Raw genomic sequence first — 27,748 nt, forward strand, 5'->3', positions numbered from 1 at the left:
AGCACGGAGAGACACTAGGGTGTAGATGCCTCCTGCATCCTTAAGGTGGTTACGTTAAATGGAAAGTGAGCAGTAAAAAGGGGCACACTGGGGGTAGTGGTGGAACTACAGCTCTTACTGATGGTGTGAGCAGAGAGATAAAAGCTGGGCCTGCGATGGTAAATGTGGTGCAGAGAGAGCCCACAGGGCTTGAAAACCACTTTGAGGTCTTCATATGCAGGGGACAGCAGAAGGAAAGTGTAAATGTTCATGTATTTAAAAGATACCTGACAGCCATCATTCATACATAAATGATTAATATGTCATGCTCGGTGCGCTATAAGTTTAACTAAAAAATGGAGCTTTCCCCTGCTCCAATGGCAGGATGGTGCCACAGTTCACTCAGAGATATGAAATTGTTTTGATGCACTGGAACACCCCAAAGGAAACTTTATAAACGGTGGATATTCTGCATGAAGTACTTGTGGAATTCTCAGGACTAAGGTGGAGGGAAATGTCTACAGAACTACTGAAGGACTGATAATTTTTGATGCCAAGTCTCAGTGTGAAGCAAACACTCATGGACACTTACGTCCATATTTATTTATGCCTATAGGCTTTCTTATGGCCATACTGGCACCACCTTATCTGCAGCTCCAATGCTAGTATCAGCCATGGCTGCAGAAATGGGAAACAGACTCTTGTTTGTTCCTCATTCTGTTGCACGGAGGGCATACGTGCCTCCTGTGGAGAACCCCTTCTTCCTCTTGTATCCGCTCGTTTGTAATTTTTGATATCCTCTTTTAGCTGGAAGCTAAGATTTTAGCTTCATAATGCTGCCCACATACTAAAAGTGTAAAACTGAAGCACAGCACTGACTGCCTATTAAGCTCAAAGTCCAGCAAAACAAGTTTGTTGAAGTATTCACTTGAGTCCATCCTAATTCAGGAAAAAATAAAATACAAAGTTATTTTAGTATTTTGATGAACAAAACCAGATTAAAGCACACAATTTATTTGCAAAATATGTGTCCAAGGCCTGCTCCAGAAGTCTTGTGTGACGTTCCTTTTCACAGATCTCTCTGAGAAGTCTCTTTCCAGGTTTGAATGCCATTATTCTATCTTAATTCATGGCAGGCTACACTTTGCCACTTCCATTAATGCAAAACCAGCCCTTCACATCGAGCTGAAAGTAGCTAAAAGTCAAAAGTCGAACTTAACTCTTGGCATGAGAAGAATGTTAGGCAGTGTACATTACCAGACAGTGTCAGTTCTGCAGAGCTTGTTTTCTCTTTTATCTGTGTTAACTGCTGTAGCATTCGCGCCTTTGATATGCATTGTTCACTGGAAATGAAATTGCACACTGTCATAACAGTCTATTAACAGCACTGAGTTTCTGCAGAATTTTACCTCTCTTCTAGCAGATAACATCTCTCTTTCCTTCCAAGGATAAAATAGCTTCCTTGCTTGCAAGGGTACAAATAATGGTGCTATTGCTTGACAGGGATGTCAAGTTCCTTGACTATTAAGGAGAGGGGAAATGTCTTTGTTACACATTTCTGTTCTCCTTTCATCCTCTTCAGAGAGGCCCCCAGCTCAATCTTAACAAAATAAAGCCAGGGTATCATTTAAAAACAAAACCATTTTGAAAACTCTTTGATCTCTTTGACTTCCTGTTAAATATACAATCGGCTGTTTCTCTACATCCTCGACCACTAAAGATCTGATTTGCTCTGCAATTTATATTGTCTTTGGCACTGCACTAAATTAACATAGCATTGGTTGTAAAGTCTCTTAAAGGCAAAGATAACCAGCCCCTCCTCAGCCTCACCTTTGCCTTTCCACACCCTCTTCCTTGCAGCCCTGCCATCCACCTTTCTGTCTATGCACAAGGACTCTGAGGGTGGTCTGTCTGTGTTGTCGAACTCTTAGTTTCCAGCTCCCCTGTACATCCATCTCAGACCATCATTCTCTTTCCCCCAGACCAATGAAGATCCCTTACACATGGTAGTCCTGGAAAAACCTCCATTCCTTTCCCAGGTTAGTGTCATACTCTGGGTGTTGCTTAGCCCTCCCCATGCCTCCCTGCCAGCCCTGGGCCCTTCCTTCCCTCATCCCCCCTCTTCTCCTCTCCTCCAACATGTCACGTAGCATTTCTGCCCTGCCCTTCTTCCCTTTCAGAATTCAAGTTTACTAGTCTATTCATAATGCATTTCTTCACGTCTCTTTCAATTAGCTTTATGCTTTTGTCCTCGCTCCATTGTAATTTGAACAATTGTCTTTTTTTTTTTTTTTTTCAGTTGGGTAGAATGGGTGGATGGAAATAAGACAGCTCGTTGTCAGCTTTCTGCTCCTTAAGCTTATCTCTAAACTGCCCAGTGCTTGTCACTTCTAGTGCATTAATGACTCAGGCAACATATATTAATTATTTAGGCAGAGAAGGGAGTTAGATCTGATAGAGATGAATAGGTGGTAAGGTATTTAGGTCTTACTGTATTTGTGCAAAGCACTGTATAATCTATCAAGCCATACAAGTAGCAACAGGAAGTCTAATCCTCTATACTGACAAAGTATTGACTTGGTCTCTTACGGATTTAATTATATTGAAGGAAAAAAAAACAAACATTGCAGCTTCAAGGACTAACTGCCCCATTAACTGTAACATTTTGAGCAAGAAAACTGCTCACACGCAATGGAAAGACACATAATGTTGCTCCATGCACAAATCAGATAAATTGTTCTCTAGCTTCAGTGACAGCAAAGACAAAAGGCTCAGTCTCCCACATTGCCACCGCAGCATCTGGGTGGCTGACTCCAAATTTCTCCCCCTATTGAGGCCTCTCTGTGTTTGAGCAGCAGGAGAAAGAACGTTCTTTCACACACCTCAGGTAGCACCAAAACCAGCAAAGGCCTGAAGCAGGCAGTGGGAGCATGATGGATGCAAGTTTTGACATGACAGTGGAAAAGTGGGAATTGACTTTGTGTGCTCCGTGAGGAAATTTGCTGTCAGAATAGTAGATCTCATGGGGCTTCGAGTGGCTGATCAGAGAATTATTTTGCAACTTGCTTGGTTTCCGTTCTTGCCTCAGAGGTATTTTATAAAATGAAGCCACTATTTCATAAAATAAAGGTCCCAGAATATCAAAACAAATTGCCATGTAGCACAGTCACTCAACTCACTGAGTACTAAGCAAATGCAAAGCAAAGGCCAAACTCAGCTTTGTCAACAAAAGAGCTGGCTGATTTCAAATGTATGTCCACCTCACCAAGTAACGTTTCCAACTGAAGATATTGTTACTGATATTTACTATACTTTCTTGTTATCAAAATACTCTTGCTTTCAGCAGTTTGACTACAGTTTAAGCATTCCAGACTTAGACAACAAAAAATATATAATGTATGCAATATTACAAATAGTACTGAAAGGTATATGCATTGTCCTATGTGAAAGTATTTGAGAAACCAAGAAAACAATGGACTTCAGATAAGCTATGAAGAACACAGAAATCAAACCTTGACTTCTTGCCCATACTGGGTTTTTTGGATCAGGCCTCCAAAAATAAACAGTTCTCTTTTTCAGCTCCTTCTTTGCACTGTAGGCATAAATTACATTTTACTTTCTCTAAATAGGGAGCTGCAAACAACTCCGGTGCCTTTGGGATAGGCAGGCAGAAAAAGTATGGTTGATTCTAAATAGAAATTACTTGTCAGATCATCCCTGATAGCAGAAATAATGAGCATGATCACATGGGAATATATATTCAGGGTTTAGCTTAATCATCGCTCCATATCAGCTGCACAGATCCAGTTCCGCGTGACTAAATCAAACAAATGTTAGGTAACTGAAATTAAACTTACTTTTTATTCTCCCCTCCAGTACCCACAGCACTCGTTTTGCTGACTTTAAGTAGATATATTTGTAATGGACATAAGTTTTCCTGCAAGAGAGATTGGTGTTTCTATGTAAGGAGGAGATGGAATTTTCATGACAAGTTGTGTGAAGTTAAACTATGAAAGAGATTTCTAAAGGCAGCAAATAATAGTAAGGTCATCAAAACCACGTGCCTTTTAAAATCTCTGTCAAGGCTGTATTAACTTTCATTAACTTCCATTATCTTCACAGGCACTCTCTGAGTGCTGAAGCATGTGATTTTCAGTGCTACTCCCAACTCCATGGGGGTGGAAGACTGTCAATATTGAAAAAACTGCTCTTTGATTCAATGCAAAAAGCCCTCTACTCAGTGATGCAGAGTTTTCAGTTAAAAAATATATACATCCCCAACACTTGTATCAAAACAACAAGCAGCCTTATATGGGCAGCTTGGAGCTTTGATCTGAAGTCTTGATACAGATCCAAATTTTGCTGGTTAGCTCATTCTAAATGAAAGAACAAACAGTGTAGGAAGGATCCCAAAGTGTTATGATAAAGCAGCATTCGAGGTTTCCTTAATTTGTTCAGTATCTCAGGTAAATTTTTAATTAAATGCACTTGCTCCATGGCTCTGGCTTCCTTTGCAGTGTTCCTGCCTCTCATAGGTTTCTTGCAAGCCTCACACAGGTGATGTTTCTCATTGCCCTTAGCTTCTGAAAACAAGTAATTGCATCAGAACCTCAGCCCTCGTTTCATTTCATCTCTCATGTGGGCCGAGAAAAGGTAAGAAGCACAAATGCTTTGAGATGCATAGAAAGCAGAAAAAAAGAAACAGCACTTTTAATTTAATTGCTGTAATTTTAAGCCCATTTCATGATATGTCAGGGTCCTGACTTGGGAGTTTAGAATGTTTGAGTTAGTAATTCTGCCTTTAGCATCCATGTGAAGTATTACACTGTGTGCTTAAACTGAAATTGATTTAGTTTAGTTTTAATTTAGGTCAATCTGCCCGCATTGCTTTCCTCTCTCCTGACAGACTTGGCAATGCTTTAGCAGAGCCCTGAGTGTGTTATACTCCCACCAGCAAAGGGCCCTCACACAAAGTGCTTCATTTCCCCCAGAATAAATAAAAAAGGGGTAAATACCCCTCCTCATACAGACCAGGAGCGTGATTCCCTTCCCCTCTGTGCTATTCATATTGCCAAAGTAGGAGTTGGGCTTTATGAAAATGTTATGAAAAAGGCAAAGCTGTATTTTCTTGTAATAGTGAGCACCCATGAGACCAAGGAAAACTAAACCCAAAGGTTTTTGTTCGCATGCATGCAGAGCTTGTGGTTTCTCTCCAGTTCAGCTGTGCTTGAGGATCCCCACATTAATGTGATGGTGCTCCCTCCAAAAGCTAGGGAAATCCCCAGCAGAAGAGAAAAGCAGGCAGATAAAGTGGTCTGAGATGTATTATTTATTTGATCCTGAATAATGCACTTTCTCTGGTTACACACTAAACTGTCAGGAGGCAAAATCAACACTTGGGTTTCTACATGAAGCTTGAAAAGTTATTCCCCAAAGCACGGCCATACAAAACTTCTCCCATAAATCTGCAAGTTGTTTTCCTTATCTAAGTAAGCTATGTATAAATATTAACATATTATTCATGAGCAAATAACTCTATGCCACTCCTTTCTTCTGCTGCCTCAAAGAAGATCCTTGATTCAGTTGGGAATGATAGCTCCCTGTGAGGCCTCAACTGCCTTTTGGGTCAAAAGAATTAAAACAAAAAAGAGGGTAATGGCTCTTCTTAATTAATTAAACCTCAAAAATGAAAAAGCAAGCAGCCTCTAACTGCTGGTTAAATGTAGAGGAGCCATCACATAAAAACCACTGGCTAAACCCTGTGGTAATTGAAATAAGTAAACTCCCACTTGACTTCGGTGAGGCAGGGCTGACATCCAAGGCATTCGTTCTCTAATGTGTGTGTGAATGGATATATGTGTGGATGTATATGCCACCAGCAGCCTCCAGCTCTGCCCGAGTTCAGCACAAATGCTGCAGCAGGCAGATGGTGTGTGAGCTATGCTGTCTGAACCGGGTGGGGGTCTTCCTGCAGTGTAGGTGGTCAGTTCCAGCACATTGGCTTGGGTGGTTCCAGCTCCCCAAGCCTGCAGCACAATAGTGTCCCCCCCCCACCCTATGACTGATATATGTATATATTTTTTTAATTAGAATGTTCCTTTAGAATCTCCTTTGCACACGGCAAGGAAAAGCGTACGGGCAGCATGCTCTGCCCATGGAGGATTTGACATGCCAGCAGTTGTGGACAAAGGGCCGTTACAAGTGGAACATGTGAAAACAGGGGCCTATTCATAAAAATAATATATTTATATTTACTTGTTAAAAGCCTTTGCTCAGGATCTTTTAAAAGTTGAGCTGGATACAAAATGCCCACTTCAAAAGCCAAAATGAAGACTTTAACAGATGTGCCTTGGCAAAGAAAAGGGTGTAGACACAGCAAGGAATTCAGAAGGGACAGACAGTCATATATGGACATAGGAAAAGAATCCCAAATAAAATGCTTGCGGCTGGGAGCTAGAGTTTCTTGTTACCTGTAGCCAGCCGCTGTGCTTGGGGCTATGGGGCCTGGGCCATGCCTTTCTTTTATTCTGGTTGCAGCTTTTTTACTGGTGCTTTTTGCAGTGTTTTCTATGTAACCCCGTCACTCCAGCAACCAGAGAAGGGAAACGTCTCACAAGGATCAACTTCCCTATAACGGAGGACTTGCTAGCTGTATGCAAAGTCTCAGCGGTGTTGAGCATTTGCAGGTGCTGGCTCTTCGCAGAGCAGGTGTTGAAAATACCCCACTCAGTGTTGTCAGGATATCTGCACAGCCGAGTAGATGTCTATTCTAGTAGGCAGTTTTATCGCCCTGTTAATTGAAAGCATATTAATTTGAGGCTGTTAACACAATTGTAAAGATTAGATCAGGCTTTATCCAAGTGATTGTGGTTCGGCCGAGAGCTCAGCCTCCAGAGGCCACTGTCTCCTTGCCTGTACCTCTCCCACTCAGGAGAAGATGCTGCAGTGTCCCAGCAGGATGTCTTTATGTCTCTCATGAAAGAAAACACAAACCAAATAACTATCCTCCGTATTATCAACTTAAAATCTTTTGACCCTTACTGGGCATGTGTAAACCATGCTAAGAATCACAGAATCATACAATATCCCCAGCTGGAAGGGACCTGCAGGGATCACTGAGGGTTACTCTACAAGATACTCTAAGATTTCAAAGCCAAGCCTTCAATGACCAGGGAAAATCAGAACTGAAATATCTCATGGGGCCTTTGCGTGCTCCCTGTGTATGCTCCTTAGCACATCATTTTTACTCACATGGGCACCCATTCTCCTGCAGGTTCCCACAGATCGATTTCAGTGTGACTTGGGTCTCTAAATACTGTAGGAGATTTGGACCCCGTCTACTTTCAAAACTCTGCTAGACGTGTGTTTTTGAGGAGGCTCGTAAGGGCCCCGATCACCAGGACGTCCCGCTTTACTGGAGCAGAGCTCTCGGCAGCTTCCCGTGCAGCTGCATGCCGGCTGAGGCCTGCCTCGGGGGAGCCACCAGGCCTTGTGATAAACATACACAGCTTTGCCTGAAGACCTCCCTTACTGCACAGGGATGTTGGTCCTGGCTCCTGGTTTCCCAGAACGTTCACCTGCCCTTTCTCTTCTCTGCAACTTCTGTTACAGTCACCAAATATCACAGAAAGGCTAAGGCTGGAAGGGATCTCTGGGTCCATGTCCCTACACAAGCAGGGACACCTAGAGCTCAGGACCATGTCCTGGTAGCAAAGGTGTCTTCCAGTCTGTAAAAAAAATAACAAGGACATCTTACAGGCAGTATATTTTTACTGGTTGCCTTCAATTCATCTTCAGAGTGGCTCCACTCATTGTCCCCTATGAGGTGGGGATCTAGTAGAGGCTAGTTGTCCTATAACGCAGAAGCAAAGAGGCCTTGGAGGCTAGGACTGGTCTATCTGGCTCTGTTGGCAAAAATTAGGAGAATTTGTTAGAAGAAAGATCACCATAGATGTTTCTCCTCAGGCCAGAGGTCACAGTCAGAGCCAGGATTCTGGCTCAACTAGACCTTTGTTCAAAGGTGGTTGTGTGATTTGTATTGAGCCTCTTGGAACATGCAAGTGAATAATGCATCAAGTATTTTGAATGTTCAACAAATCAACTTTTTATTGGATGCGTCTATGTTTTCTCATATGTATAGAAGGGTAATTGCTGCACCCTGAAAGGATTTGCTGGGTCTGTATCTGTATCAGAGGTGAATCTAACTCTGAAGACATTGACTTTGAATGACCTTGCTTGTTTTTGTGACTCACCCCAAAAGTTATTTTCCTGTAGGTTTGTTCTGAGTGATTAAGATACGTTTGTTTGCATATAAATGCTGATCTACATATGTATGTATTACCTTAATCAAGGCAAGCTCTCACGCTTTCCCTTGTTTATACATACTATGCGTGACATAGATTGAAAGTTAAGTGTCATAGCACTTACGTGCAACGTGTGAATATAACCGAATTCATAACGATTCCCTCACTTTCTCAGCTGGCTGTGCTACCTTTCAGTATGGCTGCTACGTATATATTGTGGAACAAATGGAGCTGAGGACTTCAAGGCCCTTGTAGCTGCTCCACGAAATCTGCTGTGAGCTTCACAGGTTGGCCCCCTGCCTCTCAGCTGGTGAGTGTAAAATGCCCTTCCACAAACTGATAGTGTCCACTTAGGAAATTAAACTTAATGTTTGAGGGAATGAAAGAGATGGGGGCAGTACGCTGGAAGCTGGTTCTCAACCACTCCCTGATTCTCAAACTAGCCACAATTACAAGTTAAGGCAGCCTGGGAGCTGTTTCAGCAGGCACCAGGCTCCGTGAAGACCCAGCTGCTCATAGCCAAAGAACAGTGTGCCATGGCCGTGCTTCCTCCAACCTGCCTGTCCCAGCTCGTACCTGCACAAGGGGTGCTGGGATGGTGGTGAGCGCTGATGGGACCGGCACTGTCTGCTCCAGATCCCTCACCCCCATCCTGCTGTTAGAGGCTTATAGAGGGAACGTAGAACAGCATCTGTGCTTTGCTCTTCAGTCTCAGATGCTGTTAAAAAGTATTTCTAATAAGGGTAAATATGCATGAGCTTCAGAGGACACCTTGTTTCTCCTGCTAATTTTAGAGTGTTCCTGCTCAAAGCTCTGCTTTCCTCTAAGTTAAAGTAAGATTTTAATCCTGTTCCTATTCATTGACTGATCCTGTTAACAAGCAAGACGTGGAGATTTTTTTTTTTGGTAACAGTTGATTGTGTATTAGTAAAGGGTTAAGAAATGTAAGAAAGCCGTTAAGGGTATGTTCCTTTTCTTCAAGTGTATGAACCACAGAGAGCTGGGCTGGGTTTTCTCACATTATTGCAGACTATAAATATCCTTATTTTTCAGTAAGAGTTAAGTGCAACAAGTGAAGCCCCCAAACCTGTGCTAGACCACAAACACATAAAGATAGTAATTTTTAAAAAACAAAGAAAAAAAAGACAAACGCAGACTTATCCTGCCCAGAGGTGGCTTCCAAGACGTCAGACATTTTGTAAACCAGAGAACACATCCAGACCATGCAAAACTGGGACGGTCCCGTCTTTTCCTGTCTGTTAATTTTTCCATTCTGAGCGTGTCCAAAACTCTCTGAAATAAAGGATTACTGTCTAGGGGTTCAGAAAGCCCTATTCTCAAAGAATGGTTTACTCTGACAGGTAACCCCAGCGAGCACACAGGTTGTTCCATGAGATGTAACGTCCCTAATCTCAAAACACAATTCAACATCTTGAAACCAACTGTTTATTTGTGGGTTTTTTTTTTATCCTCTGTTCACAGTGCTGCTGTGGCCCAGGGTTTAGATCAGTTATTTAGCTGCCTACGCCTGGTTTACAGTGCTGTAAACAAAGGAGACCCAGTTTGGTTTAGTGTTTAGGTAATTCTATCCACTCTTTTGCCACTAAATCACTGCACGAGTGTGTGCAAACCACTTGGCTCTTCCTCTCCTTCCCCTTATTCAAATTTACCCCGTTGATCATTTGCAATATGACTGTAATGAAGATTAGCCCGTGAATATGTACAGAAAATTCTGGAAGCTCTGCTGAACTGAGGTCACAGCAAGAATTCTGAGTGTGGAGATGAGAACTGAGTATTGCTGCAAGCTTTCTGGCTGTAAAAATAAGTATGGAAAAGTCCCCATGATTTTCTGGCTGGAGCAGCTAGAAAAAAACGGATATGGTCCCCAGCAGAAGTGTGTGCTGAGGTTACCCTGACATCGTATTGACTTGACAGCTCCTTCAGGCTCAGCTGTCTTCTGGGCTTCTTTCAGTTGCAAAACGTGCTGAGCCAGAAGTAGGAAAATAGAAAACGATGACTTTAAACTTCACCACACCTAAAATCACAGTAAGTATTTATACTTTAAATGCTTTTTTTGATACCTCCATCTGTGTTTTACTTGGTTCACTAGGTTACTCTCTAAATTTGTGACAAAACTTGTATATATATAAACGAAAGCTCAGATTGTTAACTAACCTCCAGCTATCGGGAACTAGGTCCTTTCAGAGAAACAGATGCACAGCAAAGCAATGAAACCAGCCACAGTCAGTAAACTGGGCATCCTGCTTTTAGAGTTATTAGTGTCAACGTTTTGTTGCACTGTTTTAGAGGTGTTGAGGAACTATTTCCCCAAGCGATGTTGGGATCATCTATGGGGGCTCCACATCTCTGTACTTCAGGCATCTCAATCAAAGCAGCCAAAAACTGGGTCAAGGCAATGTTCCAAAATTTTAGTGGTGAGCCTCCAAAATTCAAGACACTCAGGGAATGTGTGTTGGGAATAATATGAGAGCACTGGGGAAAAAAAAAGATGGAGAAAGAGTACTTAATTTGTACCAAATATTGATATTTTAAAATTTGGTACTGTCAGTTTGGAACAAAACACGCTGTCTGTTTTTAAAGCCCTGTGAAAGTCGGGCCAGTTGCCTTTGAGCTTCAGACGCTGTCTGAACCCATGGGTTCCTATCTTGCCACAAGGCAATCCGTGTAGCTGGCTGCTTTGAATCCGCAGGCAAGGGAAGTTTTGGATGCCGGCTTTCGAGGAGTCTCCCCACTGGGTTCCACTGGAACCTGGAACAGGAGAAGGTGGGTTGGCAAGAGCCTAGGCGTCTGGGAGCTGCCGAGCTGCCCCGGAGGCTTCCCAAATTCCGCTCCCCATCATCTCGTCTGGGAGGATGGAGGAAGCTGGGAAGCAGTTCTCAGCTCAAAACCTCAGAATTTGGGAGCCAGGCCCCTGAAACTTTCACCCCCTGTTCCTGGACGGCTGTTGCGTGCAGCTGGAGCGCATAAAGGCGAACCGGCCTCAGCGGAGGCACCTGGTGGCTCTGCAGGTGGCCCCAAGGCTGCCGTGCGCTGCTCAGCACCATTTTGGGGCGATTTATCACAGGATCAGAGCGCTGAGGAGCTACCATCTGTATTCGGATGGGCTCCCTTTCAGCATGAGGGGGCAATGCTGGCAGCCGGGCAGCGTGACAGCCCTGTCTGCCCAGCGGTGGAAAGGGAGGAGCTGGCCATTCACCTGGATGCCGTCCTGAATTAGTCAAAACCAAAGCATCTCTGCAAAGCACCTAGACCTGAACACACAGCAGTTCTCTGACAAAAATATTCCGTCTGAGAATTTCTGACCAGCTCTGGTGGTAAACAGGCTCAAACGACGCTCTGGAGACGATACAGGGCAAAAATTATTTGGGTCCCTGGTCTGCAGAGTGGGAGGATGAGAGAAGAAAACAGTAAATTGAAGGGGTTGAAAGAGAAACTGCTGATTGTCCGAGCCTGACTGAGTCGTGCTCAGCTGTGTGGAAAGATGTGTGGCTGTTGTTTGTGTTATTTTTCTTTTTTCCACAGAAAACAGCTGCCACAAGGGCCGCATCCCTGGTGCCATGGCTGAGGGTCCCTGCGCTGTGGGGGCCCTGAGGGGCGCTCCCCGCGCCGCGCTCTGAGGGGCTTTGAGGCGGGAAGGCCGCAGCCGCGCTGCTCGGGGGACGCGGGGCTGAGGGAGAGCCGAGGGGCCCCTGCCCCGAGCTGGGAGGGGGGGGAGCGGAGTTCCCGGCGGGCCGGCCGCCTCCCCGCCCTCCCCCGGCGGCGTGAGTGAGCGTGTTTGGGAGGGAAGGAGGGGGTGGAAGCCGGGCCGGGGCGGCCAGCAGGCAATTTGCATGAGAGACAGACTGGGAATGAGCTGGAGTGGGCGCCTCTCCGCGCACACAGAGCGGGGCAGGAGGGGGAGGAGGAGGGAGCTGCCGCCGCCGCCGCCGCCGGGGAGAGGCGGCGAACTCCGGGCAAAGTTTGGTGCCGCGGGCCCGAGGCGCTGAGGCGGCGGAGAGCGGCGCGGGGCCGGGCGAGGCCGCTGGGGCCGGGCTTTGTGCTGCCCGCGGGGCCTGCGCGGCGCGGAGCGGAGCAGGGGGCGGCGGGGCGCTGCCGGCAGAGCCAGCATGTCCTCCATCCTGCCGTTCACCCCTCCCATCGTCAAGCGGCTCCTGGGCTGGAAGAAAGGGGAGCAGAACGGGCAGGAGGAAAAATGGTGCGAGAAGGCGGTGAAGAGCCTGGTGAAGAAGCTGAAGAAGACGGGGCAGCTGGACGAGCTGGAGAAGGCGATCACCACGCAGAACATCAACACCAAGTGCATCACCATCCCCAGGTAGCGGCGGGGCCGCCAGGCCCGGGCTCCCCGCGGGCTGCGCTCCCTCCCCGCGCCGTGCGTGTGCGGTTACAGAAAGGAGAAAGTGGCGCGGGCTGGGACTGCTGTCTAGTAACGGGAGGGGGAGAAAGTGCGAGGGGAACGAGGGCAGAAAATAGCTCTCCAACTGAGATTAAAAAAAAAAAAAAAAGTTCGGAGCGCTGTGGATAACAGCTCTGCGTATTGTGGGTACTCGCGGTCAGAAGTTTCAGCGTGTTCTCCGGCGTTGTTGGGGGAAGACTTGTTTATTTTTGATAAATTTATCGGGAAAGTGGTTTGTTTGGGTTGCTTGCTTGTTTCCCTGTTAGCTAGGCAGACATTGCTCGAAGAGGTGATTGAGAGCCCCGCTGTGCATGCGTTTTCCAATCGCTTTTTAGATTGGGAACGCAAATGCATAGCTGAAGGGGATTATCTGGAGTGCCAAAGGGTGAATATAACCGATATATATACATATTAAATTTTGTGTTAACGTAGATTTTATTTTTAGCCTTCATTCTGGGCTCTGTGAGACCACTGTAAATCATAAAGGATGTGTATGTAAGTATCCCATCAAAGAAAAAATCCTGCACGTAACTTTCAGATAGCTGGCCGCAGGCGGTGCTTTATTGCTGAGGGTTTGTTGATTTCAGTGAGCGGGGCCAGATGACTGCTGGGGTTGTTATTGGTCGTTGTGTGAGGGGTACTTCTTGGCTGTTGTTTGAAACGCAGGCCAAAGTTCATTCCAAATATTTGAATGCTGCATAATTGTGTGCTGCTGCGTGAGAAGATAGCTGTGTGTGTGTGTATTCATGCTCCACTCTCGCGCAAACAAATGTATGCTTTCTTGGTTGTCAGAATGATTTAATATGCAGTAGCTAATACAAAGCAGCGTCTGTTGCATGAAGAAGTGAAGCAAGTAGCTTAGAAATGTGGGCATTTGGAACTCTGAAATTTTTGTTCCAGCATCCGTAGGGTTTTTTTTTTTCTGTTGTTGTTTTGTTTTTTGCTTTTTTTCTACAAAAAAAAATGAGGTCTCATGATATTTTGGTGCTGAATGACCGTGGCTGAGATTTTACTCTGTTACAACTGGACCCTCAACTTTGTTAGTTAGAGTTATTCTGGCTTCCTCTTCTAGCTGAAGAAGAGAGCTACACATGTAGAACTGCCCCCGATAAAAAATGTAATAAAACCTCTATTTTGAAATTCTTGGTAAGCATTGTGCATCCCTCACAGATAATGCCCTATCTAAACCACTTCCCTTAAATAGCTCTTCGGAAGAAGAAAATGACTTGAGCAGCCCTGCTGATGTGAGCCTGGTATTGTGCCTTGTTGCTGCTGAGCAGAGCACAGATCCTCTGGGTGATTCTTTTACTAGCAGTGAGGTGCTGTAGCATAAGGGAGGGAGATTTTGGTATTTCATGATTTGAAGGAAGCAAAGAGATGGGTGGAGTAGGATGCTTTAGTTGAGAAAAATGATTGTAAAGCTGTAAAAGAAGTAACAATGCAAGCAGATGTCACAAGTCGTAAATATTATCACCTCCAGAGATTGTCCTGGAAGAGCCTGCTGTGCAGAAGCGATTGCTTCTCATAGACCGTGCTCAGCTAAAAGAAATCCGTCCAGAAATTAAAACATTTCATACTCGCTTATATACAGGATCCGGGTTCTATGTTACCTTAAACTTTGGTGCTGGGGAAGTATCAGCATATTCTCACATGAGCTCTTTTGGTCTTGGTGCTGGATTTTAAACGTGAGGCTTCCTGTGTACATTTGTTATTGTTTAATACCGGCATTACACAGACGCAAGTGGTGATTGTTGAGTTACTTTGTTCTGTGCCCTCCACAGCTGTGTGCTGAGAGGTTGATACTTAGGTATCAGAGATTGGGGAGTGTCACCAAGCGGTTTGTCTGGGAGTGGTGGCAGAGCTGGAACAAGGCCTTGTGACTTTGTGCCCTGTCCTCTCCTCTGGACTGTGCTGTTTGTCCTAATGTATCTGCAAATCTGGTTACCATGTCGCTCCACATTAGCATTTGCAGGACAATTCTATTGTGGTTTTAGTGTTTTCTTTTGAAATAATACTACATACCTTGTTTTACTATTGAGGTAAATAAGCATGTTGAAGGGAGGCGAAAGGGGAAAAAACATCGTTTAGGATTAGATCATGTTGTGCATTGTCTGTAATGCATCAGTAGGCTGAATTACAGTGGAGCCATGCCAGCGATGACTCTGGCCCAGCAGGAGTGGGGTAAGTCCAAAATTAGCTATTGTATCCATGAGACAGAGCAAGTTTCAGATGTAAAAGCGCTCAAGCTTTGCAGGAGTATTGCTTGTGGGACTGAGGGCTGCACAGCAGATGAGCTGGCAGCTTCAAAGTCCTGTAGTGACAAGGTGGGACTGAATGCACGTTTTAAGAAAAAAACAAGAAGGAATAGATTAATTTTTCTTGTAGGGCTACGGAATTAGAAGGCCAGATTTGTTCCTGCTGTCATTTTTATCTACTTGGAACTGGAAATATTTCTCAATATGCAATCTCCTAATAGTTTGTATAGTTTATTTGCCTGTGTGTTTGTAAGATGAATTGGCAGGCACACCTCCTGCCCCAGGTTCCTGTTGGAAGGACGTGTGGCATACAGCAAAAGGCTGGAGAGACCCTCATGGATCTTAGCGGAACACTCTCGTGTTGGCAGGATTCTTTCCCTTTTGTTTTTTTTCCCTCTTGGAGCAGGAACTAATTTCCACCTGAAAGTCCTCAGACCACTGGCTTGCTTCAGGTTGCCAGTGCCTGGCAGATGGTTTGTTAGAGGGCTGTGTGCTGGAGCACTGCCGCTCCGCAGTCCATCCTGCTCCACAAGGGAGCTGCCTTGAAAGCTACGAGCGCTGAGCTTTGGTGCTGGGGGCTGACTTAGTGAGGTGTAGCAAGCTGTGTCTGCTTGGCAGCAAGATAACTCTTCATGCTGTATGCGGCGATAAAAACTTGCGTTCTTTTGACTATTAAAATGTATCCTTTGTAGTAGTTGCATTGATCTTGAAAGCCTGGCCCTCAGGATGGGCATTTTTACCCCTTTTTGGACAAGCCTGAGGATGGAGTTCCATTAGGACGTACCCCAGCACACCCAGGTGTTCGAGTTTACGGCCTCTCTGCTTTGCTCTGTGAGCAAGCTTAGGTCTGTTCTAGCTGCTATCAGATGTTTTGAAGTTTTGATAGCTCTCTCTGCTTCTGGGACCAGATTAAGGTGAGCTGGGAATTTGCTGGCAGCAAACCAGACAGCTGGCATTACTGCATACCTGCAGAACTTGAATGCATCCCTGTGGACCTCATGCCTGGGTGAAGAGCAGTGAGTTTGTGGTACTATTTCTGACCTGAAGAGAGGCCGTGCTGTGCACTTGGCAAACCGTGAGTGTTTTTCCATAGAAACAGTGCAGTAGCCTGAACTGTGAGTGTTTAACAACCTGAATAGGGGTCTGAACTGTGAAAGTCAGGAACCTGTGGTGAGCAATTACTAATTTCTGAGAGCTGCGTGGTATATGTAGTCTCGCATATGTGGCAGGAGGTAGCAAATGCTTTGTTTCAAGAGCATTAGTGGTACTGTACATTAAGACATAAACCTCATAACATTCTGTAATATATTTTCATATACATATTTCTCTATTAAGCCTATTACTGTATTTATTTTTTTATATCACCAGTGGCTTTACGGGAGCCAGGATTCTTGTATGTAAGAAATACCCTCTTTTAAGTGGTGTTTTTTTAATTTAGAAAGCAGTTTCGAAGAGAGGTGGGTGTTATTTCTTGTGGAACTCGTCTGATAAGGATAGAATGTACCAAATGAAATGGAAATATGGCACATTTGCTTTAAAAAAAAAAATAAAAGCTGAATAAAGTGTTCTTTAAATGATTTGCTTTTTGGTGGGGAAAACCAGGACTAATAAATAAGTGATTTTAGGAAGATCTTGAGGGTGAGCATAATTGTTGTGTTGATAGCTGACTGCACAATATTTACCGGAGTTGACCGTGGTCTTAGGACTGCCTTAATACCAGCAAAATAGGAAAACTGCAGGTAGGGTGAGTGGCAGAGGCACTCTTCAAGACTGCAAACTGTGCTTTTCTTCTGAGACTGGTGCCTGTCTAGTTTCAGCACCAAGCAAAAGACCAGTTAGTTTTGTGTGTTTCTGCACACATTCGTCTTCTTTATGCCATATTTAAACTGTCTCATTTTCAGTGTAGCCTGCCATTCTACATGGGACCTGCGTACATGCAGATGTAGCTTCACTATTGCACAGATAACTTTCAGGCTGCCAGCACTCCAGGTGAGCTTGGCTTGCAGTGGCGCATTGGTTGCAGCTCAGTCTTGTGTGTGTGCAGTCTAGCTGCCTTGACGTTTGCTGGCTCCCAGTTGCAGGTAATTTTACTGCCACACTACTCTGCTGTCCTATGTTCTGACCTAGCTTTATGGGCAGGCTGTTGTAGCCCTGCCCTAACCTTTGTGCTGCCACTGCCGCGCTGCTCCCACGTGAGTTCATTTAGCTGCAGGGTGGACGCGGCCTCACGGTTTGTTTGTGGCTGGCTTTTGTGGTGTTAGTGTGACTTTGCAGATCACGTCTAAAGGTGAAAATACAACAAGTACATGGACATAGCCTTCAGTCGAATGGACTTTCTAGCTGCAGTCATGCTTGTCCATCAGTACCCTCCTCCTCCTCCACTCACCAAAGGTCCAGGGTGGTGCTGAAACTCCTCTTGACTTGAGAGACCACAGGGCAGTGTTCACATAAGATACAGATGGGCCAGCGGGGGGAAAATATGTATTTTACCATGTGTTGAGATGTTTATGTGTGTTCATCTCTTTGCCTTTTTTTTCTTTTCCCTTTTCTCAAGAGACTGAAATATTTGAAATAGCTTCTGGAAGGACTCATAAGATTCTCATTATATTGTGTAGTAAGTGTTGAATCTTTGTGAAATAAAATGTTTAGAATGGTTGCTTAACTTTTATAGTACTAGGAAAAGACCCTGAACATTGCAGTCATTTAAATATAATGAGAAATAAATGCAAAAAATTGATGAAATCAAGAAATGCACACTGTATGGGATTATCACATCAGGGATCCAATTAAAATGAGCTCTTCTAATAAATATTAGTTTAATAATATAAACTTGTGATCACTTTATTATTGCCACAAAAATAAAATTAACAAGATTTAATGGACTGAGCAGCCATTAATTTTCACTTGTTAATTTATTAGGAGCTTCTAACACTGCTAGATGCACAATAATGCTATTATCCTGCATGAAGTACTTTATGAAATAAATAGGGCCAAACGGTGCTTGAATTAAATTGAAATCAGATTTTATTCTCAAATTATCCATTTCTGTTTTTTTGTTATTATTATTATGATTATGATTATTTTTTTTCTAGCTTTCCTCTCTGCAGTGCAATTAAATTTTCAGGGATGGGCTGCAGCACTCTCTTCCAGTAAGGCTTATGAACAGTCCTAATTAACTTTTGTCCTTGCCTGCCTTGATGTGCTGTGCAAAAGGCTTCTTCCAGTCCAAAGCTGATTGTGCAGATTGGCAGCAGAGTGTGCAAACAGGGATGAGAGGAATGAGGACAGGGCAGAGGTTCTTGTCCAGACATTCTGATTCTAGTAGGCCAGCTCCACTGCACTTAGCAAATGTTTGTTAATTACGGTTTGTTATATGGGACTTGAGTCCAAACACAGAGACAAGGAGGTTGTTAGTAACTGGGCTCTTGTGCTTGTCACTGGGAGCGCAACTTTCTGTGTAACTGAAGAGACAGTAAGGTGCAGTTTATACTGATTTAAAGCCATTTTGAAGCCCTTCAGGCCTGACCCACATTTTCTCTCCCATCCCTTTGCCATCCCTGTCAGAAGGTGGGATTTGCCCTGAGGCAAGCATGAGTCGGGTAGCTGCTGGTGCTGTGGCTCTGCAGGAGCTGAATGAGGAGCAGATCTCTCTCTTCCAGTATTAAAGGCCTGATTGTTCAGAAGCATGCATGAATGAACTCCTCAGTTATGACAGTAGTAATAATGGTGATATAAAAAGGTAGCCCCTATCTTCAGAAGAGCTCAGCCAGGTAAGAAGTAACAACATCCTGTTTTCTAGAGGATTACACAGGAATTCTGCGAGCTCCAGAACTCGAGATCTTCCCTGGCAACTAAAATGTAGCGTAAACCTTAACTGTTGTAGCTGTGCTGTTGTGAGTTATCCAGATTTGCTCATTTAGAGGCAAGGTAGGTTTCAGTATCCTATGTGGCTGTGTGTAGTGTGGGCAGACTTCAGATTATTCAAACTTTTTGAATTACAAGGCAAGAGGAAGGAATAATAAAATGCATTTGTGAGCCTCATGAGACAGCATACTTAAAAATTAAAATCCAGTAAAACTTGTGTAAGTCTAGGAGAAGTGAACAGGTGATCTTGATAACTTTTATTTGTCCCTAGAAGTACCTTTACAGCCCACTTGCTGTTCAGCACTGAGGTTATGACAGCAAAGAAGTGGCATGTTTCAGGGACTTGTGTGACTGGGGTCTGCGTGTGCCTGACCCCATGGCCAGGAGCATCTGCTTGTGGGTATCCAAAGGAATGCGCTGTGTCTGCTTACAGAAGGTGAGCCTGCAAATCCTGGGGAGGGGGCTGCGGGGCACAAGGTGCCAGGGGGGTCAGTCTGGCTGCCCAGAGCCCTCGCTTCTTCCAGGCTTTGGGATTCTCAGAAAGGAGAGTCTCAGTTTCAGGGTATCAGGTGAACCATCCTTAGCTCACTGCATAATTTGTCATTATCTAATCTGGAAACTTCAGTAAACTTTTGCTTACAGATTGTGTCATAGAAAATGTTGAAGATTTTCTTAGATTTGGTGATGTTTATTAACCATAACACAATCTCTTTAGAAGAGGAAGTCAGAACAGAAATATCCTCCTTTGTGGTGAGGCTGCAGCCAGCAATAGATGAATGATGGATGTTGATACCGATTTTCTTTCTGACGATAAAAGAGGAAAAACTTTGTCCTTCCTGTTCTAGTTTTTTTTAATGTGAAAGGAGAAATTCACTTAGTCTGATTCACTTCCCAGATGTAAAGCTGTTAACATTCACAAAAGTAGTGGGCATCTGTGTGCATGCGATTGCATCTTTGTTTCTGTGTTGACTGCACAAGTGTTATTATTACTTTATCTACTTAGCGGTTAGAGAACGCTTTTCTCCAAAATTTCCTTTTCCTCCATAACTGGTTGTTGTGTGGGAAGACAAAAGGCCCAACGACAAGCGTCTTTAATTTTATTATACACAGAAAGACCAGATATGTTTTGCTTTTTTTTTTCATAGAGATACAAAGTCTGTGGTTTCTACACATGTGGAACCGTACGGGAATGTCCTTTTCTTATTATTTGTTGAACAAGTTGTTGTTCCCCTTGAGTCAGATGCATAGCCAATTTGTAGCACGTGTGTAAAGGTATCTGAAAAACTGTACTGGTGTTTACAAAGCACTCTGCATACAAAAGCAGTGCTGACAAGCAGCTGGTGCCCGAGTCTTTTCCCACTCTATTTGCATTTGTGTAATTATGTGGATTTCAGTAAATTTACTTGATTTACATGCAAGTGAATGGAGAGTCAGGACAGCACAAGAAAGCAGTGGACTGAAAATGGAGGACAGAGGTGTTCGCAGGGTGAGTATTGGGAGATTTTCCTCCTACATTCATGGCTCTTGGAGCCTCTGTGGGTTCTTCCCTGTGGAGCTGGAAGCCTGCCTGGGCCCGAGGGCACCCTGCGTGGTTGCTCAAAGCTGGTGCATTTTGGCCCTGGGCTGGAGATCCATCAGGACGGATTTAGCTGGAAGTTTGGTGGAAATGAAAGTTTTCTGCAGAGCATTTCATTTTTGAAGGAGTTCTTGCTCATGTTTCAGTGACAATTTTCCACTGGGTGCTGTTGGGTCTTGGCAGAGAGCCTCCATTTTGTGGCTGAGATGGCCCTGGAAGAGAGTTGGCATTGGCACTGCCTCCTGAATAAAGAAGGATTTGGCTGTGCTCACCGTGCTTTGTCTTTTTGTTTTATTGTGGTTTTTTTCTCTCCGTTTTTCTGCTTTCAGCCAGCTCACATACCGATGGTGAAGCTGTTGCAATGTGCTTCTCCCTCAGCACCCTCACAGCTCCCTTGCTACAAGCCTTGCAGGCAGAGGAAAAAGAGTAGGGGTTTCCTTGTGCATAGCCTAGATAAAGCCCAACCACAATTCCAGGCCTTGAACTTCAAAGAGCACAAGGTCTGCTGATAACATCCATCCTTTCTCTCTTCCCCCACGGCCGGCTTGTTGGAGGAAAGGCCTGGGATCACTGCTGCTGTTGACCTGGAACCTGAATGCAAGGCTCTGCTCTGGGGAGCTCGGGTTGGTTACCTTGTGAGTTTCACAGTCTTGACATGCTGAAATGTGCGTACAGTTTGGCTGATCTTCCTCCATACCCACTTATTGGGCCTAAATTTACCTCATGTCGTGACCATAAGCTTTACTAAATTGAATCTATCTTCACGCTTGCTTTTTTGCCTCTTATAGTGCTGCTTTCTTTTCAAAATTGCCTTGTGTTGTTTCTTTTTTCCCCTTTTCCAATGCCCAGCACAGTCTTTACAGAGATGAGTTAGAGCAATGGAAAGTGGAAATAAGCTCATTTGAAACTACCGCATTAGAGGCGAGCTTTGCAAAATAACTAAATTTAAAAAAAAAAAAAAAGTTGATAATCACTGTCTGATCATCAAAGCCAATATTACTCTATAGCTGATGCCTTTTGCCAGTGGAAGTCTGCTGGCAGCCTGCAAACCGTTGCGAGCTTTGCTCTGAATTAGATGCCGTAAGTAACTTGTGCGTAGGTAGGCAGCTGGTCGCTGAAGCTTTTTCCCAAATCTCGTTTTGTTTGCTTGGTAGAACACAAGGCTGAAAGTTCACATAGAAGGATGCAGTTGCATCTTTTGTTTTTTTCCAGTTGTAACTGAGTTAAGACAGGCTTTCTGTTGTGCGTTACTGCCTAATGAGCGTGCACTGTGGTTAGGGAAGACTGAAAACATCACATTTTGTTCCACACCACTGTGTACCATTAAGCAAAATACATAACCTACTTGTACCTCCCTCTTCCCTACCTAGAAAATACAGTACTTGCCTCACAAGGACGTCAGAAAATGTAATAACGGTTGTGGAAAGCTCTTAGCATTTTGAGAGGTAGACAGGGTTGCAAAACTCTGTACCTTGCTACTTTAAAAGACTTTCTGTTGCTGCTCAGCATCTCTTCGCACTAAGAAAGCAGTTCTAGTTTTTTTTGGAAGCTTTCTGTGAAAATATGTAGGTGCTACGTCAGTGGGAATATTAGAATTCCATAGATGCTTAGTGGTCAACTTTTACTGGGTTTGCATAATATTTATCTATTCATCACTGCGCTGTACCTCCTGTGCACATGGAATATTTTGACTGGTTGATGCACATCATACCACAGTGGTCTGCTTCTGAGCTTAGGCTGAAAGTGTTAGCACGAGTCCAGGGGAAACACTACACGCAGCCTCATGTTTTCATTTAAGTAATATTATATAACCATATGTGAGCATAATGCCATCCAAACACAAAATGCTAAATGAAAGAAATGTGTTCGTGCGGTGATTGTGCTGTTGCTGGTAGACCTTTACGGCCACGACTCGCAGCAGCACGTGTTGCAAAAACAGAACGCTTGTGTACCTATAACTGTGTTCTTTCACTGAGCAGTTTGGCAGCCGCTGAGTGCCAGGCAATTGTGAGCACCTATTTGCTTTAAAACTCCTTTGCATCTGAAGACTTCTGGTGAGTTGTTCTGAAAGAGATGACTGAAAGCTAATAGCTGGCCATCTGGCTGGAAACAACATTATTAATTAAGCTTTCTCTTTTTCTTTTAAATCATTTACAAGTTTGAAATAAATGCTCTTTTCAAGGGTATTGAAGCAAGCTGAATTTGAATTCTTGCTGTGGGAAGCAGTGTGTTTAATGTCTCCCTTCACTAAAGTTAAGAATCAAGAAGTAACGCTTGAGATAATGGTTACTTAGATATCTGAAGAGCAAAACAACCTCCAGCTTAGTCCTTCTGTGTTTTAAACAGCTACTTTATGTGAAAGGCAACCATCAAGCTCAAAGACTGCTGGCAACTCCCATTTAAAGATTAAAAAAAAAAAAATCTTTACTACTAAGGAAGCCCTTTTAACCACCTTTTCCATCATGGTCTTTTCACAGCCTGTTGAAGGGCCTGTGCTTGCTGGAGGGTGTTGGTGACCTCTGCTTTATAACATAGGCCTCGAAGTCCTTTGCAGCAGAAAGATTTCAGTTCCCTTTTGCAGATTGGGATAGTGGGGGCCCAAGGACTGGACTGACTTGCAGTAAGGTGCGTGGGGGCAGAGGCAAAGCAACAGCTTGGATGCAGACTGCAGCACTCCATAATACAGGGTTGAAGTAACATTGCTCTTGTGAGAACATCTCCCCATGTTCTGGACGGAAACAGGATTAGTTTAAAAGCTGTTCTTCCTGAGTTGTGCTAATAAATCATAACACAGTCATGATGTAGCATTCAGAATTATATTTGTAAAGCAGCATTGTTTATGTGTAATTTGTGGGAGGCTTTTGGGATAACAGCACGTTTCAGCAGCTCTCACAGACAGAAATGTGATGAAGAACTGAAGAAGTCTGGAAACTTAGCTGGATGGTTTGACCCAAAAGAAGACAGAACTGTCCATTTTTGGTATGAAGCTCAGGAATTACAGCTTCTGAGATGGAACCATTTTGCTAGCCAGTCAAGTGCACTGAAGGAGCAGCTCAGGCTTATGCCATCCATTACAAGCGCTTTCTCCATGTGCCCGGTGTTCCTCCCCATTAGTTCTCCATTCCTTGCTGGCAATGACTATGCTGTAAAATATTGCTATACCAGACACAAATGAACACATACAAGCGAGCGAAGGCCATGGAAATTATGGCTTGAAATTGAGTTTTGTAAGTCACTGCTTTGCATGCCAGGCTCCACTGGTTTGAAAGCCCTGTTGAGGTAGCTGCTTCTAAACAGGAATAAAAATAGACATTTGAGTGCTCTGATTTTAGAAGAAAAAAAACAGGCATTTATTGGATTATAATTGGCTGATGACTTTGAAGCTGGAGACAGTTTTATATTACAGAGCTCCTCACTCTGCTTATTCTCTTAGTTCCCGTTCTTTCCCCCCCTCCTTTTTTTTCTTTTCTTGCTTTCTATTTTTAGGATGGCATTTCGGAGTTTCTGCTGTACTGGCAGGCCAGCTATTCCAGAGGAAAAAGAAAGAAGAAAGGTGGGAGGTAGAGCTAATGACTCTGTTATTAATTTAGTTTTTGAGTGCTTGTGTTCGAAGCTTATATGTTTCCAATTTATCTGATAGTGGATGAAAGATCTGCTTGCACTCAAAGCCATTGATTTACACTCATCCCAACAGTCTTTGTGCACTTCAGCAGAAGAGGGGAAAAGTAGGAGGTGTAGGACTAGAGGAAGGCCATTGAAAGTTTGAGAACAATTCCTCGTGTCCAACAGAATAACTTCAGGTAGGAAGTGGTGTTTAGTTAACTTTTTTATGAAGGAAGAAAAAAAGAAAACATTGTGACTAAATTAAAAAAAAAATCTTAATACACTATTAATGTCTGAAGAAAAACTGAATAACCCTTGCTTGGTATATACATGTGCTTATGTAAATGAAATTGTGGGATAATGCTTTTGCAGCCAGCTCTAATGCTGATCAGAGGTTGGAGTTCCTTCAAGAGTGTGAGAGCAGGGAGAGGGAATTCTGTGGGGATGGAGCAGGGAGTGCTCACGGGTGCAGAATTCCTCTGACCTTTGTGGTGTGGGGTCTGTGATGCTGTGTGGCCCTGCTAAAGCTGTTGTATGATTTATTTGTGGACTCTGCTAATGTATGCCTTTGTGATCTGTGCCTTTGTGCCTTGCATTTTCTTGGGGGCTTGCCTTGCTTTTCTTTGTTTGCTTAGGGGTTGAGGTGTGTTTTAGGCTAAATACTATTTCATCCTTAATCGTGGTTTACATCACTGTGCTGACTGCAGCTATGGAGAATATTTTTCTAGGTTCATTTGGGGGTTGGTTGTTGTCAAAGGCTGTCTGAAAGCTGCTCCAGTGTAACTGCAAATGCAGTGTATTGCTACAACTTAAATCAGCGAGGAATTATTTTTAGATGACCAGGATTATTTCAAAACACAGGCCGTAACATTTCTAACAGTGATTTGGTAGCTTATTTTGGTCAGTTATAGATTGCACCTCATGTTGACTTGAATCTAATACTAGCTTGCAATATTTTATTTCTTCTAAAGCAAATGAAGCTGTTGCTCAAAGGTAGTTTTTAGAATAGTTGGTAAGAACTGATAGATGTAGTTTGCTTTTCTGTCACAGGGTCTGAGTTCTGCTTCTTCATCTGATGCTGGCAGTCCTTTGGGAATGCAGTGCTCGAGCTGGCTTGTAAGCTAAGGCAGCCTTTCTCCAGTTTTGTTTTCTGGGGTTGTCTCCTGTCACAGCAAGCTGGAGAGGTAAGCAAGAGAAGGCTTTACAGTTTGCATACGTTTGTACCTACTGCAGTAGTTCCTGGGGACTGAGGAAGAGGTGTCTGTATTGTGCAGCAGTCTGCAGAGATGAAAATGCTCACGGAGTCTTTTCTTTGGGGAAGTTTTAGAAAAGTTTTCTGCAGGCTGAAGAAAGTCACCATGAATGCATGCAGCTGGCTGGCAGGCACATCCAGGCCAGCTGCTTTATGCTGGCGAAAGCTGTGATAGCAGGAACCCCCCACACTGCGATGATATTTTTTTATCTTACACTTTAACCCTAAATATTTTGTTACTGTGCCAGTAAGTGGCAGAGCAGATTTGGACAGAGGAGCTGTCTCGGGCTGTGTTTCTGTGTCTTATTAGCATAGTTTGGTAAGCCAAGCTCATTTTAACAAAAATGACAACTCCAAGTTATCTTGTTTCCACGTGTTTTTTCGCTGTCATATCTCTACCTATAATGATAACAGTGGCACAATTTTGTTTAGAATTTCCACTTCTCCAAGCATAGTTCCTGTTACCTACAAACCACTGGAGGAATATTACTCACTGAGGGAACCACTTGACTTTGAAGAACGTGACTGTGAAGAAGGGTTTTGTTTTCTCAGCATCCTCTGCCAGTGACTGGTAGATCCTTGTTGCTTTCGATAGCAGGGGCTATTCAATACGAGTTTGTGGCTTTGCCAGCAAATAGGTATATAGTGATTCCTTGAGGACCAGGCATCTCACCTCATGCAAAGCCATTCCAGTTGGCCATTTGGTAATTGTCCTTGCAAGGTACCTCTGAAGTGACTAGCACTGGAGATTCAGACTCCCTTGCTCCTTTTGATGTCCCCTTCAAAGAAAACACCCTGTGATTCCTCGTTGTGCAAGGTAAGCAGCCTGTTAGAGGTCATGTCCCCTAATGAAGAACTTGTGCCATCCTTAGCCTAGCACTTTTCATGAGAGTTGCAAGTGTTTGTGTGCTGGAGCAAGGAGTTCTGCAAGGAGAGGTGTGGGTACAGAACTGGCTGGGTGTTGCCAGACTGCAGGGGTTTGGCTCTCTCCGTGCGGAACGTGAGCAGCCGTCTGTCTGACCCTTGTGCAACTGGTAAATGAGCAGCACTTGCAATATTCCACCATTCCTCAACCAAGTCTGGCTCTCTGCAATTTGAGCATTTGTTAGCACACAGATAAGTTAATTATACAAAAGGCAACATTACCTCGTAATTGCGTAATCTTCCCATGTGCAATAATTGGCTGCTGGGTATGTTGGTTCATGCAGATGTGAAGCATTATAAGTTCATGGGAGTCTTGCTGAAACTGAGCTAGATCACCACTGTGCATTTTGTCAGAGGTGAAGATGTTCCAGAATATGGGTATGTCTCTGTCACTGACAGAAAAGGAGTGTACTGAATGGTAATATATCTTATGATATATTTTTCTTCAACTTAAAAAGAATCTCGTGTAATTTTAACCTAATTCTTACCACAGTTGATAGTGTTCAAATGCATCTCTAACATACTTCCCTTGTTTGCTTTTTTGAAGCCCTTCATGAGATTATTCCAGCTAAACCCTCTCTTTCTCTGGCACTTGGTCTCATCCTCTGCTTTGCACTAGGAATACTTAAAGCAATAGATCAGCACCTAATAAAAGCAGGATTATCTCTAAGCTGAAAATAAGAAGAAAGAGCCTACTGTGGAAGTTAGAGGGTTTGCTTGTCGTTACTGATTCATTTCATAGTGCTTGCAGAAACTTCCAGTGCAATAATCAGGAAGGTGAGGGGTCTTCAGTGGACTTTCTCACTGTATTTTACAACTTGCAAGCTATTCAGACTTCGTCTGTTCAGACGGTTCAGATGATCTCTCCCCAGTCATGCAAATATCACAAGCTGTTCTACTTGTTGGTTTGTTCTGTTGGAAAGGCAGAGGGGAAGAACAGCCTTGGCTTGCACCCCGAAGGGATGCCATGCAAACCCACTCTAACGTTGCTGTGGTGGGAGCTGCCCAGTTTTCTGTGCTTTTGTTTATTATCCTTCGCTTTCTGTCATCTCTTAGTGGATAATGAGTAACAGTAATAGTATGCTGCGAGACACGAAATCTGGAAGTCTTTATTACAGTGTGTGTGTGAACCATAGCCATCACCAGAACTGACTTTCTCACGGGCTGGCCCACTGACTGCCTGGGGGAAGAGGCTTGCACTTATCTCTGTAACGTGGCTTGGGGGACTCTGGTATTCTGGCTTCCCTGCACACAGCAATTACTGTCCATTTTGCACTCAACACCTGTCTCTAATTTCTGCTACCACTGCCTGCTGTATAAAACCCCTTGCTGTTTGTGTATAGAATATTTTGCTTTTTACAGTTGAGGCTAGGAAACACCGCAAAGGCAGATGAAAGTTAAGTAAAGCAGTTGTTGCAATAGGCCTAAAACAAACATCAAATTTGGTGAGGTTTTTCCTTCCTTCCCTTCGTGGTTTATTTTTGTCTTCATTTTTAATGTGGGGGAAGGGTGTGAAGGGGAAGACTTCTCTTGAAACACAAAATTGTCTTGGGGCCTGTGCACACTGTTGTTGTTTGC

The 27,748-nt window shown here is 43.9% G+C and overlaps 1 protein-coding gene across 2 annotated transcripts in view; it reads left to right on the plus strand.

Moving 5' to 3' along the window:
- SMAD3 (SMAD family member 3) overlaps positions 9,881-27,748 on the plus strand; it is a 68,082-nt gene continuing 50,214 nt past the window's right edge. The window contains exon 1 of one of the 2 annotated variants that reach the window (XM_021406830.1): positions 9,881-10,328. Coding sequence is in view for 1 of the 2 variants with exons in the window: in XM_021406829.1 (XP_021262504.1) it covers positions 12,410-12,615 (206 nt within the window). In the remaining variant the exon portion in view is untranslated. Of the gene's footprint in view, positions 10,329-12,409; positions 12,616-27,748 lie in introns of those variants that run through there. The other variant, XM_021406829.1, reaches the window with a different exon arrangement.

This window comes from Numida meleagris, chromosome 9 (genome assembly GCF_002078875.1).
Source record: "Numida meleagris isolate 19003 breed g44 Domestic line chromosome 9, NumMel1.0, whole genome shotgun sequence".
In the NCBI taxonomy this organism is placed as follows: domain Eukaryota; kingdom Metazoa; phylum Chordata; class Aves; order Galliformes; family Numididae; genus Numida; species Numida meleagris.